The 21,401-nt window shown below is 38.5% G+C and overlaps 1 protein-coding gene across 7 annotated transcripts in view; it reads left to right on the top strand.

The window, feature by feature from the left end:
- Positions 1 to 20,069, top strand: part of PPARGC1A (PPARG coactivator 1 alpha) — a 686,110-nt gene extending 666,041 nt beyond the window's left edge. For 4 of the 7 annotated variants that reach the window (XM_021100438.1, XM_021100439.1, XM_021100440.1 and 1 more), the window contains 3 exons: positions 7,008 to 7,129; positions 7,460 to 7,611; positions 16,146 to 20,067. In XM_021100438.1, the coding sequence (XP_020956097.1) occupies positions 7,008 to 7,129; positions 7,460 to 7,611; positions 16,146 to 16,249 (378 nt within the window). In that variant the 3' untranslated portion in view covers positions 16,250 to 20,067. Of the gene's footprint in view, positions 1 to 7,007; positions 7,130 to 7,459; positions 7,612 to 16,145 lie in introns of all 7 variants that reach the window. The other 3 variants (XM_021100442.1, XM_021100444.1, NM_213963.2) reach the window with 2 other exon arrangements.

Genomic DNA, 21,401 nt, shown 5'->3' with positions numbered 1-21,401 from the left:
TACAGTGTTCTGTCAATTTTCTGCTGTACAGCATGGTGACCTAGTTACACATACACGTATACATTCTTTTTTCTCACATTATCACATTCCATCATAAATGACTAGATATAGTTCCCAGTGCTATACAGCAGAATCTCATTGCTTATCCATTCCAAAGGCAATAGTTTGCATCTATTAACCCCAAATTCCCAGTCCATCCCGCTCCCGCCCCCTCCTCCTTGGCAACCACAAGTCTGCTCTCCATGTCCATGATTTTCTTTTCTGTGGAAAGGTTCATTTGTGCCATATATTAGATTACAGATATAAGTGATATCATATGGTATTTGTCTTTATTCAGATCAACTTCAATGCACCTAATCAGAGAGTTAAGAAAAGACAAGTAATTAGTAATTACTAATGCAGAATCATATGTCATGTTCGGATATTGCCGTTAAGTTGCTACTTTCTTCCAATTTCTGTCCAGATGCTTGCAAAATCCAGTACAACCTCTGCTTTTTTTCAGTCTCATAGGCTTGAAATAATTCAGGTTATACTGGAACTCTGCAAGCCAGAGTTTAGTACTTAATGTCTAAACTGTCACTGCTCTAATTTCTTGTGGAGTTCTAAGTCCAACTTCATTTGCAGCCTCTACAGTTTCCTGCCAGAAAACATGATAATGGGATGTTACTGTAAAGGCCAAATGTAGATATTATGAAATGGCTCAGTGCTTAAAACCAAAACCAGATGTGCTTAGGCAATGACTGTGCCATTTCTTTTCTCTTCTCCATGGGTCACAATGCAGCCGAGGAGCCAGAAACGGTACATCATCCCTGATAATTATCAGCTTTTTCCAAATGGAAAAAAAAAGTTTTGTAATTTCTCATAGTTATTCCTTTTGGAGAAAATTAAATAGTTTTCCATTCAAGACTTTTTTTTTTTGTGAGCTATTTCGTATGGGTGAATATGCTATGAGCCTGAACTCACTACTTAGAAATTTTCAGTTTTATCAAAAGTAGTTACCCATTCTCTGTCTGTAGTTGTCATGTTTTCTGACTTATCACTGTGTTTACTTGCATCTTAGCTCTTATTTGTATATTAGCTCTTCAGCAGACTAACCTGGATTTATTAACATTTATCCAACCTTAGATACCAAGGAAGAGCATTCCTGGACAATGCTTGGATGGAAGTAACTTTGGTGAACTGAATGCTATAGTTTTTTTTTTTTTTTTTTTTTTTTTTTTCTTTGCCTTTTATAGGATCGTTCCTGTGGCATACGGAGGTTCCAGGCTAGGGGTCTAATCGGAGCTATAGCCACCGGCCTATACCAGAGCCACAGCAACACGGGATCCGAGCCTCATCTGTGACCTACACCACAGCTCATGGCAACACCGGATCCTTAACCCACTGAGCAAGGCCAGAGATTGAACCCTCAACCTCATGGTTCCTAGTCGGATTTGTTAACCACTGAGCCATGATGGGAACTCCCTGAATACTATAGTTTTTTTTTTCTCCCCTGAGAGTGCCCCCTACTAGTAGGCACTTACTGAATGCCTTCTGAGTCAGATGCTAAGGAAAAGAGGGAAAAAAGAGAAGACTTTACTTTTGGCATTTTGTCAGAGTTTTGGCATTCATTTCTGTCATCCCTATCTTTTCATGGTCATTCATCCCTCTCACTTTATTTTTTAGATAGAGGACCTAGCTGTACTGTTCACTCTAGAGGTGGCATGGAGTTTAATCCATTCATCCCATCTGTGGTATTTGTAATATCCTTGGTATTTTTGAGGAAGTTAGATTTTAACTAATTTGAAAATGAACCTAAACCTTTTCATTGCCAAAGGTGACATGAAGATTCCCTAATGGAGAAGGAGGGATTTTTACATTATTCTGACTTGGAAATGTTGAAAAAGTTCTGATAAGCAAATTATATCAGTCTGTTCCTTGTTGCTGCCCAGCATTGCAGAGTATTTTGATGGAAGTAGCCCATAAGAAAGCATCCAGCACAGTGCTTGGCATATGTTAGAATTCAGAAAATGTTACCTCTCTACTAATTTTCTTTTCTTCTTCGTGAAACCCCTTTTACCACGAGTAGCTTATTATTTGATGTAAAACAACCATTGTATGTTTTCACCAGCTAACTGAAAGGGACTCTATCTATACTCTTTTTGATAAAGAGTTTGATAATGCAAACTTGGTTAATTCAGTCAGTTTTTTTCTTTATTTACCCTCTGTGTTTTGATGTAATGAGGTAACTATTACTGAAACACAAATCTTCAATTTTATTATCCACTCTATCAGCAAACTAGCTTTTGGGAAAATTGAAACTAAAAGATACTTGATAAATGTTCCATTTTCCTCGATGGTAAAAACTGATCTGAAAATCATTTTTCAAGAAGCTTTTTCCAAAGGTTTAGAGTTCCTCCAAGCCTTTAAGAAGTTGGAAATGTTATTAAGCATTTTGATTTCTTTTCCTTTCATCTCCTGTTTAGAAATTAATGTCTTGAAAAATTGGCTGCAAATGTTAAGGTTTTTTTAAAGATGTAGAATCTATTCATCTGTCTAATAAAACAGCAACATGTTAAAAAAATTGGTTCTTTGCTAGACGTTTTGGCCAATCTTGGAAAGACTTTTGTCTTTGCTTTTTAGACCTTCAGGTGCCTTTTAGTTTCATTTTTAGGAGTAGGAAAACCAAGCACTCTAATAATCATTTTCACAAATGAGAATTTCAACATGTATTCAATCTCTCATCTTTGTAAGGTAGCGAGACGTGGTCCCATTCCTATATTGCATAAAAGGAGATGATAGTCAAATAGGCAATTTAAGTGATTGTGGACCTGCTCTTTGGATTTCTCTTTCCCGTCTAAGTTGTGTCTTCTTTTTACTGCACAATATATCGGTATCAGACATAAAAGGTCCTCTGGTTTATCTTCTTTGTGGGGTTATTGTTGCATACACTTTTGTATAAAGAAGCAATTCAGAGACTATCCCAGTACGTCTGCATATGGACGTGCATATGGTCGATTTGAGCTTTAACTTTGAATTTCCTTGAATGGGAACATAGGCTGTGTGTATTCCCATAATGGTAGTTCTGCAATTTCTTTGTGATGGTTCAATTTCTTTCTTTCCCATCTACATTTCCCCCTCCTTTTCCTCTATACAGTAGTAACCTTTCTAAAAATGCTCATTAAAAAAATACATAACACTTGTGCAGGCAGGCGCCAGGAAGTTTAGATAACAGTGCCATCACATTTGGCTGTTTGGCTGGAGCTGGCTGCGTAAATAGAATGGAATGTGGCATGATGATTCCTTTGCTGTGCAGCACTGCCCCAGAATGAGCGTCTTCATTTATGTTTATTGACCTCCAGGATGTGCTGGGTGCTCTGGAACAACACAATTGCAGCCTTCAGTTGAGACATACAATCTACATGGAAGCAAATCAGGCAGCCTGCTCTGCTTGCTGTATTTCATCTGGTCAGTTACCAATTGTTTCAGCAAAGGTAGAAAAGTGAGAGTCCTGCAGCCATACTCTTTGCACTTAAACCTATAAGAACAAATCATGGAAACTTTTGTTACTCTGCTGAGGTACATGGGCAAGACTTTTCTTGTGAAAAGGCACCAAACCTGGTTTTTGTTCTCCATCATCTTAGGGAATCTCAGGGAGTAAGGACCACGTAGGCATCTTTGATGGAATGAAGAGTATGGGCCTAAGTTTGGCAAATGATGGATTCATGGTTTGGCAAATGATTGATTTTTCGGCAGATTTTCATTAAGAAGATTCTTATGTTTTAGGTATCCTTAAAATAGTCAATAGGACTGATACGATCTCTGCTTTCATCGTAGGGGGAGATGGACATTAAACACTGAATAAACTATTAATTAATTATTTAATTACGATTGGGCCCAGAACTACAAAGGAGAAGTAAAGTGTTCTACCAGAGCAACTTACAATAGGAACCGGGACTTATCTCAAGTCTCAGAGAGGAAATGGTTGTGGAGATCAGTGTAATTCTGCAAAGTATGTACATGTCGGTGAAGAGGAGGGAGAGGCAGTCTGGGAATACAGAGGAGCAGCTTGTCCAAAAGCCTTAGGCAAGGAAGTGGCACAGCATATGCTAGGGACTGATGGACCATCAGTGAGGCTGGAAATACAGGGAAGGAGAGAATGGGATGCGGGAGGTGAAGCCCCAGATGAAGACAGGTCCAGACCCTGCAGAACCTTGTCAGTTCTGTTCATGATTTAGGTGTTTCCTTAAATGCTGTGAGAAACTACTGACATGTTTTAGATCTTTTCTCTTTATGGCCACACTTGCGGCATATGGAAGTTCCAGGGTTGGGGTCAAATTCGAGCTGCAGCTACCAGCCTACACTACAGCCAAGGCGACACCAGATCCAAGCCACATCTGCAAGCTATGCTGAAGTTTGCAGCAAAGCTGGAGCCTTAACCCACTGAGCAAGGCCAGAGATTGAACCTGCATCCTCATGGACACTGTTGGGCTCTTAACTTGCTGAGCCACCATGGGAACTCCTGGATCTTTCTTTCTTTCTTTTTTTTTTTTTTTTTTTTTTTTTTGTCTTTTTTGTCTTTTCTAGGGCCGCACCTGCAGCACATGGAGGTTCCCAGGCTAGGGGTCCAATCAGAGCTGCAGCCACTGGCCTACGCCACAGCCACAGCCACTCAGGATCCGAGCCATGTCTGTGACCTACACCACAGCTCACAGCAACGCCAGATCCTCAACTCACTGAGCAAGGACAGGGATCGAATCCGCAACCTCACGGCTCTCAGTCAGATTCGTCAACCACTGCACCACGACGGGAATTCCGGAACGCCTAGATCTTAATTGGCATGATTGGACTCTTGTTCTCTTAGTAAAGAATATTCTGACTCAAGGGAAAGAATAGATTGGATGAGGGGAAACAGACACTCCATCCAAATGAAGAAGCCGTTATACTAGTTCAGAAAGAGGTGCTGGGAGCTTGATTTAGGGGAGATGTAATAAAGGAGGCAGATTAGAGAGATTTAGGAAGTGAAAACCAACAGGTCTTAATGAGTGATTGGGTACGTGGAGGGGACTAAGAGGGAAGAATCAAGGAAGACACTTAGGTTTTCGTCCTGAATAACTAGGTATATGGTGTTAACTTCGCTGACGCAAGAACATTGCAGAAAACCCCACTGGGAAGAGGGTGGGACTAGAGAGTTTGGTTGGGGTAACACTGGTCTAGTTTGAGGTACCCAGGGAACATCCAACCTCAGATGTCAATAGGTAGTTGGTTATTTGACTCTGAAGCTCAGAGGAACTTTCTTGATGAAAATGGAAGTATGAGTGTTACACGTTGTAAAAGAAGATGAGGTATAAATGATCATATCACCTAGGAGGATAGATATTATAGAGTCTATGAATTGTTCAATTCCATTTCATGAGCATTTGTTGAGTGTTCACGATTTAACGGGTCCTTTGCTAAATACTGGGCATGTGAAAAGGGTCTGTGTCCAGTAGATAACATAGGGCATCTCTTTGTCTTGAGCCCAAATAACTTGTTACATCATCCAAGGCAAGATGTTCTCAGCACATCTGGGGAAAACTCTTAGGCAAGCTCTATCTGTACCTTGGTCCTTTGTTGCCTAGTTTCTGCCCCCTCTAATTTAAATCTCTTCAACCTCAAGTTTATTTCATTCTCGTTTGTCCTGCACAGACATAAAGACTAGCTGGTAAGCACATTTGTTATATCAATTTCTTCTGTTCTTGAAAAACCATTTCTCCGTTTGGAGAGACATCATCATCTTTGGCCTTGTTTTATGGGAACAAGAGATATAAGATGACTTCTTACACTAAGAATGCATTCTTGTTCTTAAAAAAAAAGAAACGAATTCATCTTCAGGCTATAAAATATTCTTCCCATATTTTGTAGGTTATAAATTGCTGTTGACTTTCAGATTATGATGGTATTGACTCCGCTTGTGAAAATTAGGCCACACCCTTCTCATCTGTTCCTAAAATAAGATTCATTGGCAAAGTGAAATTTATAGCCTCTTTTATAGCTCTTATTCTTCAGAGACCCAATGGCTTAAAATGCCCTATATTTTAAGACTGTATTTTTAAAATTATTGTCATTGGTCCACCTGTATCAGAATCACTGGGGTGTTCTTGTTAAAAATAAGGATCACTGACCCCTACCTTCTAATTTTTTTTTAATACAGCTGGACTAAGCCCCAATAATTTGCATTCTTAATAAGCATCCGAGGTAATTTGTTTTTAGACCAGAGTTTAAGAATCACTATTTTGAGGGATTTCAAAATTTGTATATCAAACTATCATGCTATACACCTTAAAATTATTCAGTAATGTATATCAATTATTTATCAATTGAACTGCAAAAATCTGTACATCTTATTATTAAAATTCCGAGTTAATGAGAAATTAAACTGTTTTGCAAGCCTGGTCAGTTTCTCACCAATGTTGAAGATTAATTATTGAGGCACACAGATTAAAAATGTTGAATAGGTGTTGGAGTTCCCATTGTGGCGCAGCAGAAATGAATCCGACTAGGATCCATGAGGTTGTGGGTTCAATCCGTGGCCTCTCTCAGTGGGTTAAGGATCCGACATTGCTGTGCCTGTGGTGTAGGTGGGTAGCTGTAGCTCCAATTGGACCCTAGCCTGGGAATCTCCATATGCTGTGGGTGCAGGCCCCCCCCCTCAAAAAATGTTTAATAGGTGTGGTTCAGCTACTCAGTGATAAAAAGATTGCATTACACATATTTCCTTTGTACTACATTAAATTTCGTGTGGCAAAGGACCAGAGATGGATTGAAATAGAAGAGAGTGAGATAGAGAAAAGAGTGATATTGAAGAAGTAGAAAGTACAACTTGGCTCAAGCGGAGTCTTTTGTTCCGTTTCAGCGTGTGTTTTGCTGTCACTGGCATGCTCTGGGGATTCTCGTTATGCACGATTGTACCTGTATGAATGTTTCTAGCATTCAGCTTCTTTCCAGTCTCTGGAACTAGCAAGTCTCTCCTCACTTTCCCCACCTAGGAAGAACGTCGTGTGATTTATGTTGGTAAAATCAGACCTGACACAACACGGACAGAACTGAGGGACCGTTTTGAAGTTTTTGGTGAAATTGAGGAGTGCACAGTAAATCTGCGGGATGATGGGTGAGAATCTTCAAGATTATTTCTTGTTTAGAAGCTGACATATGTAAAAAATTATGGCCATAAGATTACTAGGATGGGAATGCTTTGACAGATGACATGTTGAGTTCAGAACCTTATTTATTTTCTTTCATCCCTATTTATTAATCTTTCTAGTTGAGATTTCCTGTCCCAGAAATAAGTATTTAGCTGCTTGACAGGACAATCACACTGATAAATGGATGCAGTGGTTCCGTCATTGGCACCAGCCGAGTCTCCAAAGCAGAAAGGGTTACAGTCATATATGCTAATGCTTCCCACTAGCTTTGAACTTCTCTTCTTTGTCCATTGCAGAGACAGCTATGGTTTCATTACCTACCGTTATACCTGTGATGCTTTTGCTGCTCTTGAAAATGGATACACTTTGCGCAGGTCGAATGAAACTGACTTCGAGCTGTACTTTTGTGGACGCAAGCAATTTTTCAAGTCTAACTATGCAGACCTAGGTATGGATTTTACTGTCCATGGAATGAGGAATCCATAATGCAGAGCTCAGCATGGAAGTGTGGGTAAAGCGTAGGCACGTTGGGTTGGCCCATCACTTTATTTTACTAGAGGGGATGTCTGGATACAGATTTTATCTTATTTTTATTTTGTAATGCACAAGACGGTTTCAGAAGCAAGGAGCTTAGGTTTTGGCAACAAAGAGCAGGAGCAGATTCTTTCTGCTCTCTGCCCAGATGCTGAAATTCTACCCTGTGCGTGTTTGTGTGTGGGTGGTGCGTTATGATTTGTGTGTGCACTTGTTATGTGTATGTGTTGTGCACTGTGTGTGTCTGCTCGTATTTATGTTTGTGTGTGTGTGTGTCTTTATGTCCGTAATCCTAAATCCAACCCTGACTCCCTTCTGTGCAAACTCTAGCGTTGGCATCACTGCTTTGTAGAACAGGATATGCAGAAATCTTATTCTCTTTTCCCTTTTATCTTACAAACTCTTAAAAATGTTAACATTTTTTACAAATTACATTTTGAGAGGAGAAAGTAAAATTTCTTATGCTAAATTACACTATACTTTCCTTAAAACAAAACAAAACAAAAAAACACTTATTTTTGGAGGGCTTCCATACGCTAGGCATTTTGCCAAGGCTTTGCAAGCGTTTTCTCATTTAGTTACCAGAACAACCCTAGGAAGTGGATATTGTTATTGTCATCCCCATTTTACAGATAAAGAAACTGAAGCATAGCTAGGTGTTCATTTTCCCTGTTATAAAATGTGTACAGACACAAGGGGTAACATTTGGAAAATGTAAAAAGTAATTAAGAAAAATAGTAAAATCACCTATCAAGCTATCACTTAGAGATACGCACTGTTACCTTGCAGTTCAGTATTTTGTCTCAGAATGTCTAATTTTTTTAAATTTGAGGTCATATTATATACATATATATTTAAATTCTACTTTTCTCAATTAATAGTCTATAAATTCATTTTCTGCTGTGGTTCACAGGGTTAAAAATAATTTGCCAATACATTTGTAATGGTTGTCCAACATTCTGTTTGATGAATAGTGCTGCTATCTTTGATCATTCCATTATAGCTAAACACATTTTTTAATTCTTGATATTATAAATAATGCCACAGTGGACATCTTGATTTCCTGTCCAATTTTACTTTTGTTCCTTTCCGTGTTATTCCCTAGCAAATGTGTGTATTGTAAGCCTTTAAATTCCTAAGTGGAAGAAAGAAGGAGGGAAAATGGCAAATGTCCTGTGCCTATGACACAATTATTTAAATCAATTTATAATAATCATGACATTTACATATAAATCTGCTCCTAAGCATTCTTATATGTTGAGCCATAAGTGCTTTGACTTGGTATAAAGAAGAAAGGTGAATACCAAATACGGGGATTCTTTTCTTCCCTCCATTGAAGTGATGTCTTCCTAGAGTAATTGATACAGGTGGGGTGCATCGTTCAGGGAGAATATGCTGTAATTCACTTCACAAGCTAAATAGATAGTGTGAAGCAGGGAAGAGGCAGCTGACTGTTAGAGAGATAGAGGCCTAGGGATGAAAATATAAAAGGTGGCAAGTCATTTGTCCAAATGTTGGCTGATAAAAACAGTCAAGACAGATGGAAGTCTTGAATTGATTTGACTTATTTTCTTCAGTGATGAAGGCCAGAATGTTTTCTAGTCTCTCAAAACATCCAGAGTTTAAAATAAGCTACCTAGAGGGGCCTTTAGATGATGATTCATCACTGGTAGAGGGAGGATGGGATGGGATTTCCAAATTGAACTGGAGCCTCCCTGAAATATTTCTAAGAAGAGTGCTTCCCCTCTCGTTATTGCTCTGCCTCGCCAGCAGCAACAGAAATTTTGCCATTGCTAAGCTAGCTCTGTATTTTCTGAAGAGTGTGTTTGATGTGCATTGTCGTAGCATGGGTTGTTCCAATTCCCTCCAGCCTTACACTTTGCAGGAAGGGTAGTCAATCTGAGCGTAGGCATGGTGTACTCGAAAGAGCCCTGGTCTGGGAATCTTGCAGGCCTGGTTTTGAAACCTGAGTAGGCTTCTGATCTGGAGCAATTAAACTCCCTCAGCTTCTGGCTCTTCAATTGTAAAATGCCTTGTAATGCTGTTGTGAAGATTAAATAAATATTTGCGAAGCCCTTAGCACGGTGTCTGGCATAAAATAGGTTCTCGATAACTAGTAGCTATAATTATAATAAAAATGATGGTGAGAGATTTCAAGTTATTTTAAAATGGAAGAATCAATACCAGGCCCCATCTTTGGAACTGAACAACCTCATACGTATCTTGTCTTTGTCACTTGAAGAGGTCATCAAGTTAAGTGCTTTAGGCCATAAGCGCTGAATAAGGTGTATATAGGCATACGCTAGACATTTACCGGGCTTGGGAGCTTACATGTATGTCAAGACAAAAGTGAAAATTATGTGATAATGATTAATTTTACCAAAAGTAAGGTGACCCATCATTTTAGGTAGATTTTACCAATTTTTAAATTTTCGTGTATGTTCCCAAATTAAGTTAGCTCACACATCTCATATCTCTGCTCTTTTTGTTGAAATATTGTTAATTTACAATGTTGTGTTAGTTTTTGGTGTACAGCAAAGTGATTCAGTTATAGTTTATATATATATACCCACACACAGATGTACATATATACATATATATTATTTTTCAGATTCTTTTCCATTATAGGTTATTGCAAAATATTGAGTATAGCTATATAGTAGATCCTTGTTGTTTATCTGTTGTATATGTAGTGTGTATATGTGTGTATGTTAATCCCAAACTCCTAATTTATCTCTCCTCTCTCTTCTGCTTTGTTAACCATAAGTTTGTTCTCTACATCTGTGGGTCTGTTTATCTTTTGTAAGTTCATTTCTATCATTATTTTATTTTATTTTATTTTATCTTTTTAATTTTTTTCTTTTCTTTTTTTTTTGTCTTTTTGCTATTTCCTGGGCCGCTCCCGCGGCATATGGAGATTCCCAGGCTAGGGGTCGAATCGGAGCTGGAGCCACCAGCCTACACCAGAGCCACAGCAATGCGGGATCTGAGCCGCGCCTGCAACCTACACCACAGCTCACGGTAACGCCGGATCCTTAACCCACTGAGCAAGGCAGGGATCGAACCCGCAACCTCAAGGTTCCTAGTCGGATTCATTAACCACTGCGCCACGACGGGAACTCCTCTATCATTCTTTTAGATTCCACATGTAAGGGTTATCGTATGATATTTGTCTTTGTCCGTTTGATTTACTTTACTTAATATGATCATCTCTAGGTCTATCCATGTTGCTGCAAATGACATTATCTCATTCTTTTTTAATATACACACACACACACACACACACACACATACACACACACACACACCACAGTTTTTAATCCATTCCTCTGTCAATGGACAGTTAGGTTGTTTCCATGTCTTTCTTGGCCATTGTAAATAGTACTGCTGTGAACACTGAGGTGCATGTGTTTTTTTTTGAACTAGAGTTTTCTTCCGATATATGCCCAGAAACAGGTATAGTTTTTTGAGAAACCTCCACATTGTTTGCCATAGTGGCTGTTTCAGTTTACACTTCCACCAAGGATGTAAGAAGGTTCCTTTTTCTCCATACCCTGTCTAACGTTTATTATATGTAGACTTATTAATGTTGGTCGTCCTAACTGGTGTAAGGTGATACCTCATTGTAGTGTTGATTTACGTTTCTCTAATAATTGTGATATTGAGCATCTTTTCATGTGCCTTTGGCTATCTGTATGTCTTCTTTGGAGAAATGTCTGTTGAGATCTCCATTTTTCTGCTTCCGAGGCCACATAATGGTTACTGCAATACTATTCAGGCAAAACACAGTGATTTCAGTTACTATTCAGGAGCCAGATTTATAAATAAGACTCAGAATTTAAAGGGATGGTCAAGCTTACCATGATGAAGCTGTTTTTAAGTATGGTTTATCTGAATCTGCAATCTGTATGTCGTTCTATTTACTGTTTTATAAACAAATGGATCTTTCCATTTGAAAGAGCTTGGTGAAAAATCTTACAGAGGAAAGACAAAAATTAAATTAGGACTGTAGAGCCAAGACAGAAGTATATGCCAGCTTAAGAATATGATCAATTTGGTCAAGAATTAGTTATGGTGTAGAACTTAAGTAAAAATAAATAAATAATATATTGGTCACATATCCTTTATTAATGCAAAGAAATATATTATATATCAGCATTTTGAATATATATGTAACTTTACATATATACTTTCCATCCATTGACAAATCAATCCCAGATCTCAACACTTGCATTTTCAATCACAGTTTTTATAACATACTGAGATTTGAGATTAATATATTTGTTTGACAAATAGGAATTTGAGTACTGACTTTGTGCCAACAGTTTTCTAAGCACTAAGAATACAATTGTGATGTGATTTGTTTCTATTAAGCCAGTGTTATTATTTATAACAATTTATTTTTTAAAATTATTAGAGTGGCTTACCGGCTAGTCCTATAAAAATTTCATTATATCTTACATGTGTTGCAGTATCCTCCCTTTAATGGAGAGGAAGGGGTGGAATAGATGTTATTGCTTCAAGAATTGTATGTAAACAATTCTCTCTTCAAGCAATGAAAAAGATTTTGTGGATACCCACTGACATAGTATACCCATGAAAGTTGTTGTATATGTAAGAACCAGCCACCATATTTCACAGTCAAGAAACTCTAGAGAACCACTGTACCAAAATACTTTCAGTATTTGCTAATGAAAATACAGAAACATTGTAATTCTAGGTTTCATGTAGAATAATCCAAAATTAAGAATTTTAAGCTGGAGAGGGTATGGAGAAAAGGGAACTTTCCCACATTGTTGGTGGGAATGTAAATTGGTGCAACCATTGTGAAAAACAGTATAGAGGTTCCTCAAAAAACTAAAAATAGAGTTGCTGTTTGATTCAGCAATCCCACTCCTGGGCATATATCTGGATAAAACTGTAATTCAGAAAGTTATCTGCACTCCTATGTTAGCACACAGCAGCCAAGACATGGAAACAACCTAAATCTTTTGACAGATGAATGGATAGAGAAGATGTGGTACATATATACAATAGAATACTACTTGGCCATTAAAAAGAATGAAATATTGAGGAGTTCCTGTTGTGGCGCAGCAGAAACAAATCTGACTAGTATCCCTGAGGATGCAAGTTCAATCCTGGCCTCACTCAGTGGGTTGGGGCTCCAACGTTGCCATGAGCTGGCAGCTGTAGCTCTGATTTGACCCCTAGCCTTGGGTGCAGCCCTGAAAAGCAAAAAAAAAAAAAAAAAAAAAAGAATGAAATACTGTCCTTTGCAGCAACATGAATATACCTAGAAATTATCATGCCAAGGGAAGTAAATCATTCAAAGACAAATATCACATGATATCACTTATACGCGGAATCTTAAGTTGTGACACAAATTAACTTAGCTGTGAAACGTAAGCAGACTCAGACATAGTGAACAGACTTGTGGTTGCCAAGGGGGAGGGGAGGGGCTGGATCGGGAGTTGGGGATTAGCAGATGCACACTGTCATATATAGAATGGAAGAACAAGGTCCTACTGTATAACACAGGGACCTGTATCCAGTCTCCCGTGGTAAACCATAATGGGAAAGAATATGAACATGTGTCTGTGGTTATATATACACCCATATATATATAACAGTCATTTTGTTGTATGCAGAAATTAACACATAATTGCAAATCAACTATACTGCAAGAAAATAAAAATAAATTTTTAAAAATGGAGACATTTAAAATATTCTCCGAATTTCCTCAAAGTAAAGGTATGCATATATGTTTTCAGTGGTTCTGTGCTGACTTTATGTCACATAGATCGTCATCCTTGGAAGACTTGCACTTTCATCTATGGTGCAAGTGGATTTCAGGCTAATCGCTAGCAATGAGCAGGACTTTTATTTTTTTGTCTCTACAGCAAAGATTTTGATTTGAACGACATCTGCTCATGAGGCTTTAGTTATACAGTCACACTATTCATCAGGCTATGAAGAAAAGGGTGTAAGCTAGCGGAATTTAAGACTGACTATTTACAATTTTAGTGAGGGGAATTGGCCATTTTTGTCCTGTTTTTTATGTCTGAGGCTGACGATAATTGTTCACCTTACCTGGGAAAAAAAGGTCAGTAAAAACAAGGGATGGTGAGAATAAAAAAAAAAAAAAAAATGAAGGAATTTCCTTGTTTTTAAATCCAAGGTGTGTTTATAAAGTAGTGTGAAGCTAGGAGAAAACATCAGCCTAGTTCTGGGGAGCTTGAAGGATCTGCAACCTCAGTACAATAATTTGTGAGGTCAATGATTAGGCTCCATATTATCTAGTATTACCCTTTTTCTGTCACTTTGAGCATTCCTGTTTTGTAATTTAATCTGGGTACAACACGGAAATATTCATATAGAATATATGAATATATTCTAAATTTAAATTTAGATTATATTTTAAATCTAAAAAATTAAATTTCCCAGAAATTTAAATTTCTCAGAAAGGCTTTGTTTTCCCTTTGAGGAAGGGCTCTCAAAAGAAGGAATATGTTTACAAAGCTTTCTATTATATTTTCAAGATACCCTTTATCAAGCTGAAAGACCAGCAGAAATATGTGACTATTTCATAGATGTCAATGGAGAAAAATCAGAAGTATTCAATAGAATTTTACTTGACATCCAACATGGCTGAAATACATCACTTTTGTTAAGGGCTACTTGAAGGAGCACGTGGAGCTTTGCACAAAAGTTTACTTGAACTCATTTACAGATCTAAGAAAGACCATGGCTTTATTTATACCTGCATATTTTCCTCTCCTATTAATGAGTAAAGAGGCTGACTTTGCCCTCTTTGGACATGAAGCATTTTTCTAAGCCTTCTCATTTGGGAAGAGTTGGTGCCACTGTTACTGGGGTCCCTCAGGGTACCAGAGTTTCTTTCCCATAAAACTTTCACTGATACATGAAGTCAATCCCACTGAATAGTAAAATTAATCCAGCTTTTTTTTTTTTTTATCCTTCCAAGTAAGTTTTTGAGGAACTTTGGGTAAGTCACTTAACATGCCAGGAAGGGGGAGGGGGCTTATTTTTAAAGCACAATGATTGCATAAGTTGCTGTTGAGAAGCAATACGTTAGTCGGTTTTTTTTTTTTTTTTTGTCTTTTTGCTATTTCTTGGGCCGCTCCCACGGCATATGGAGGTTCCCAGGCTAGGGGTTGAATCGGAGCTGTAGCCACCGGCCTACGCCAGAGCCACAGCAACGAGGGATCCGAGCCGCGTCTGCAACCTACACCACAGCTCACGGCAACGCCGGATCGTTAACCCACTGAGCAAGGGCAGGGACCGAACCCGCAACCTCATGGTTCCTAGTCGGATTCGTTAACCACTGCGCCACGACGGGAACTCCCGTTAGTCGGTTTTGATTCCCCCCCAGGAATGTTCAAGACTAAAATGAGTCAAGATGGAGTTCCCGTCGTGGCTCAGTGGTTAATGAATCCCACCAGAAACCTTGAGGTTGCAGTTTCGATCCCTGGCCTCACTCGGTGGGTTAAGGATCTGGCATTGCTCTGAGCTGTGGTGTAGGTTGCAGATGCGGCTTGGATCCTGCATTGCTGTGGCTCTGGCACAGGCCATTGGCTTTAGCTCTGATTGGACCCCTAGCCTGAGAACCTCCATATGCCGTGTGTGCGGCCCTAGAAAGACAAAAAAAAAAAAAAAGGGAGTCAAGAATTGAGTGTTTTGAATGCTCACCACCCCTTACCCTCTGCAAATATATGCAGTTAGTATAAATATATAAATAGGGGTTCCCGTTGTGGCTCAGCAGGTTAATAACCCGACTAGTATCCATGAGGATGTGGGTTTGATCCCTGACCTTGTTCAGTGTGTTAAGGATCCGGTGTTGCTGCAAGCTGTGGTGTAGGTCAAAGATGTCACTCGGATCCGGCATTGCTGTGGCTGTGGTGTAGGCCAGCAGCTATAGCTCTGATTCCACCCCTAGCCTAGGAACTTCCATGCTGTGGCTATGGCCCTAAAAAGAAAAAAAAAGTGTGTATATGTATATATGTATATATATAAATACGTAATTACTTAGTTAACTAATTAAAATATTGGTATATATACCAACACCATATACTGTATAGATACCTTCTGGGAAAATATATACATATTAATATTCATACATATCAATACCTTCTTAGTTAACTAATTAAGATATTGGTATATATACCAATACCATATACTGTATAGATACCTTCTGGGAATATACATACATATTAATATTCATACATCTCAATACCTTCTGTAAACATGTATATGTATAGATCATATGTGCACACCCACACCACTACCATATACTAATAAATGTTGGGTGTATTTTTTAAAGTATATAGATTGGATAAGTTGCTATTGAATGAAGTAACCTTCAATGAGATGATTGAGTCAATGACCGTCAGCAAAGGATACCTCTTACCAGGCTTGGGTTTCTTTCAGATTCAAATTCAGATGACTTTGATCCTGCTTCCACCAAGAGCAAGTATGACTCTCTGGATTTCGATAGTTTACTGAAAGAAGCTCAGAGAAGCTTGCGCAGGTAACATGTTCCCTGGCTGAGGATGACAGAGGGACGGTGAATACCTCACGGGACAGCGCGTCCTTCCCTAACAGACTCTTGCAAGTCATACTTAGGAATTTCTCCTACTTTACACTCTCTGTACAAAAACAAAACACAACAACAACAATACAACAAGAACAACAATAATGGTTTACATGAACACAGCTGCTGAAGAGGCAAGAGACAGGATGGATATCCAGTAAGCACATGTTTATTCATGGGTGTCAGCTTTGCTTTCCCTGAGTCTCTTGGTGATGGAGTGTGTGTGTGTGTGTGTGTGTTTGTGTGTGTGTGTGAGTGCGCGCATGTGTGCGCGTGCTCGCCTGGTTTGGGGGAAGTGTGTGTGTACAGGCGGGGACTGGGGGCACCTGACCAGAGCGTGCAAGGGCAAACCACTTCAAATGGCAGCAGTTCCATGAAGACACACGTAAAACCTAGAACTTCAAAATGTGCATATTCTATTCAAAAGGCAAAAAAAAAAAAAAAAAAAAGCATAAATTCAAAAGGAAAGAAAACTAACCAACCAACCAACCACAAGCCACCCTAAAATGACAGCCACTGATGTCTGGGCATCGGCCTCTGTACTCTGTTTTTTTAAGAAAGTGCAAAATCAACTTGAAGCAAGCTTTCTCTCATAATGTAATGATTATGTGACAATCCCGAAGAAACCACAGGTTCCGTAGAACTCATATCCTTTCTCTCTCTTTTTTTTCTTCTTTTTTCCCCCCCTTTTCCTTTTGCCATGGAATCTGGGTGGGAGAGGATACTGCCGGCACCGGAATGCTAAACTTTCCTAACATTTTGAAGTTTCTGTAGTTCGTCCTTTCTCCTGACACCCATGTAAATGTCCAAAATGTTGATCTTCCACTGCAAATTTCAAAAGCCTTGTCAATGGTCAAGCGTGCAGCTTGTTCAGCGGTTCTTTCTGAGGAGCGAGCGCGGTGTTACATGATAATGAGAGTTGGGTAGAACTCTCTGGGATGTGTTCAGCTAGTGTAATTGCTACATTCTCCGATGTAGTTAAGTATTTACAGATGTTAAATGGAGTATTTTTATTTTGTGTACATACGATACAATGATGTTCTTTTTTTGTTACAGCTATGCACTGTAAATGCAGCCTTCTTTTCAAAACTGCTAAATTTTTCTTAATCAAGAATATTCAAATGTAATTATGAGGTGAAACAACTATTGTACACTAACATATTTAGAAGCTGAACTTACCGCTTATATATATATTTGATTGTAAAAAAAAAAACAAAAACAAAGGACAGTGTGTGTGTCCGTTGAGTGCAACACAACCAATCGATGAGCTTCAATCATCCCTTCTTAGATGAGCTTCAATCTAAGCATCTTGTCAAGAAATATCCTAGCCCCTAAAGGTATTAACCACTTCTGCGATATTTTTCCACATTTTCTTGTTGCTTGTTTTTCTTTGAAGTTTTATACACTGGATTTGTTAGGGGAATGAAATTTTCTCATCTAAAATTTTTCTAGAAGATATCATGATTTTATGTAAAGTCTCTCAATGGGTAACCATTAAGAAATGTTTTTATTTTCTCTATCAACAGTAGTTTTGAAACTAGAGGTCAAAAATCTTTTTAAAATGCTGTTTTTGTTTTAATTTTTGTGATTTTAATTTGATACAAAATGCTGAGGTAATAATTACAGTATGATTTTTACAATAATTAATGTGTGTCTGAAGACTATCTTTGAAGCCAGTATCTCCTTCCCTTGGCAGAGGATGTGATGGTATTTATCTGTATTTTTTACAGTTATGCATCCTGTATAAATACTGATATTTCATTCCTTTGTTTACTAAAGAGACATATTTATCAGTTGCAGATAGCCTATTTATTATAAATTATGAGATGATGAAAATAATAAAGCCAGTGGAAATTTTCTACCTAGGATGCATGGCAATTGTCAGGTTGGAGTTTAAGTGTTTCATTTGGGAAATTCAGCTTTTGCAGAAGCAGTGTTTCTACTTGCACTAGCATGGCCTCTGACGTGACCATGATGTCGTTCTTGATGACATTGCTTCTGCTAAACTCAATAAAAACTTCCGAAAACCCTCCACTTTTGAGCATCAGGATTTCCTCTGAGTGTGGAACCCCTGGAATGCAAGTCAGTAAAGTTTGGAGTGTGTATTCAAGTTTATGAAATGAGATTCGATTACAGTTTGGCCGACATGACTTTTCTGGAAGACACAGCGTACCTACCCCTTAATCGTTCTTTTCCTTTCTCTCGCCCAACATGGTCTTCTAAAATGGATTCACCTCCCTCCCCCCCCAGCCAATGCAGCTCATTTTGATAGCTGCATTCATTTTATCACCAGCATATTGTGTTCTGAGTGAATCACTGTCTGTCCTGTCAGATGCTTGCTTGATTTTTTGGCTTCTTATTTCTAAGTAGATAGAAAGCAATAAAAATACTATGAAATAAAAGAACTTGTTCACAGGTTCTGCGTTACGACAGTAACACATCTTTAATCCGCCTAATTCTTGTTGTTCTGTAGGTTAAATGCAGGTATTTTAACTCTGTGTGAACGCCAAACTAAAGTTTACAGTCTTTCTTTTTGAATTTTGAGTATCTTCTGTTGTAGAATAAGAATAATAAAAAAAGACTATTAAGAGCAATAAATTATTTTTAAGAAATCGATACTTAGTACATCATATTATGTGTTCAAGGACCAGATGCGTTCTCTATTTTGCCTTTAAAGTTTTGTGATCCAATTTTAAATAACATTCTCCTTTTGGCCCTGGATCGTGGACATGAGTAAAATACTTGGGTTATTTTCTTACTTATCAAAAGATAACACTGCAGATTTCATGTTGAGGATTAATTTTTCCCCCCTTCTGGCCTGACAAATATTGTTACCATGAAGATAGTTTTACTCCATGGACTTCAAATTGCATCTAAAATTAGTGCAACGAGAGAATCACTAGACCATCCAAATAGAGCCTTTGTATCTTATGCAGACACTGTGGGTAGCCCATCAAAATGTAAACTGTGTTCTTTTTATTTTTATTTTTAATTTTTTGAGAGAATATTTGAAATGAACACATGCCCATCATCACTGGAAGCAGATTTCAGCATAGATCTGTAGGATTTTTAGATGACCCCGGGCCATTGCCTTCATGCTGTGGTAAGTACCACATCTACAATTTTGGTAACCCGAACTGGTGCTTTAGAAATGTGGGTTTTTTTTTTTTTTTTAAGAGATGTAGCAGAATAATCCTTCCAGTGCAACAAAATCAATTTTTGCTAAACGACTCCGAGAGCAACGGTTGGGCTGTCAACATTCAAAGCAGCAGAGAGGGAACTTTGCACTATTGGGGTATGATGGTTGGGTCAGTTGAAAAAAAAGGAAACCTTTTCATGCCTTTAGATGTGAGCTTACAGTAGGTAATGATTATGTGTCCTTTTTTGATGGCTGTAATGAGAACTTCAATCACTGTAGTCTAAGACCTGATCTATAGATGACCTAGAATAGCCATGTAATATAATGTGATGATTCTAAATTTGTACCTATGTGACAGACATTTTCAATAATGTGAACTGCTGATTTGATGGAGCTACTTAAGATTTGTAGGTGAAAGTGTAATACTATTGGTTGAACTATGCTGAAGAGGGAAAGTGAGCGATTAGTTGAGCCCTTGCCGGGCTTTTTTTTCCACCTGCCAATTCTACATGTATTGTTGTGGTTTTATTCATTGTATGAAAATTCCTGTGATTTTTTTTTTTAAATGTGCAGTACACATCAGCCTCACTGAGCTAATAAAGGGAAACGAATGTTTCAAATCTACTTCTGCTTTTCTTATTTATCGTGACCAAACTCCTGGCCTGTTGCTCAGATCAGTCCACATTAATCGCTTATTATTTAATCTCTTTCCTCTCTGGATCACCCTCCCTCTCCCCCTGCTTTTCCATACTCATGGATGGATTTCGGCTCGCAGGCAACATGCACCTTCTGTATTTTACCTTGTCGCCTTTCAAACAGCAAAGGCAGAAGTGGCGATTTCTATAATGAGAAGTGACTTGGAACTTTATCAAGTGGATTAGCTCTGTTTTTGAACCGAACCCTCGGAAAGTGTGAATTTTAAGTACAAGCCACTGCCCCTAGTGATAAACCTGCTACATATTCAGCTTAGGAAGCAGTTCTACTATAATGGACAGATTTTTTTTTTTTAATTGAAGTCTAGATGGTTTGCAGTGTTGTGTTAGTTTTTGGTGTACAGCATGGAATAGATCTTTTTTGAAGACTTGTGACAGAATGCACCACCCTGCACCTCCCATGCCCCATCATATGGTTAAATATGAGACAAGCTGATAGATAGCTGCTGATACGTCTCCCTGTCAGGATGTCCAGTGTGCCGCATGGGTGATTGGTGGCCCTCATGAGAGATGGCAGAGAATGCATTATAGTACCCTGTTCTCTCCCGATTTCAGGTGGCAGTTCCCACTCTTAGCTACTTGCATTGCAAGAGTCAGCATGAGCCTGGCCATGGGAAAAACTGGCTAAGTACATCTCAGCTCCTGCCCCCTTTATCCTCTGGAAAAAATATTCCTAATCATTGGAAATATAATAGAGTATCAATAGTACAGCACTTCCCATAGCTCTATTTCTTTTTCTCTTTAGGGCTGCACCTGTGGCATATGAAGGTTCCCAGGCTAGTGGTCCAATTGGAGCTGTAGCTGGTGGCCTATGCCACAGCCTCAGCAATGCCAGATTCAAGCCGAGTCTTCGACCTACACCACAGTGCACAGCAACGCTGGATCCTTAACCTACTGAGTGAGGCCAGGGATTGAACCGGTGTTCTCATGGCTGCTAGTCAGATTTGTTTCTGCTGAGCCATGACGGGAACTCCCCATGGCTCTATTTCTATTTTATACCACTGCAGACGATTTGCCAATTATTTTATCAAAGTAGAAAATAAAAACTTACCATTATCTTACCCAAATATTGCATTCATTTGTAACTATGATTCAATGGAGAAGCCTCAGGTCCTGACTTGTTTCCATTGATGCTTCAGTTGTATAGGGCATTTTTGAATCTCCTGGCTGGAATTTACAAGGACAATCGAATAATAAAAGTCTTCCTATTTAAGGGTTTATTCTATTTATTTATTCTAAGG

Source organism: Sus scrofa, chromosome 8, assembly GCF_000003025.6.
Source record: "Sus scrofa isolate TJ Tabasco breed Duroc chromosome 8, Sscrofa11.1, whole genome shotgun sequence".
NCBI lineage: Eukaryota > Metazoa > Chordata > Mammalia > Artiodactyla > Suidae > Sus > Sus scrofa.
The sequence above is the reverse complement of the archived record's forward strand: the minus strand, read 5'-3'. Positions and strand labels throughout refer to the sequence as shown.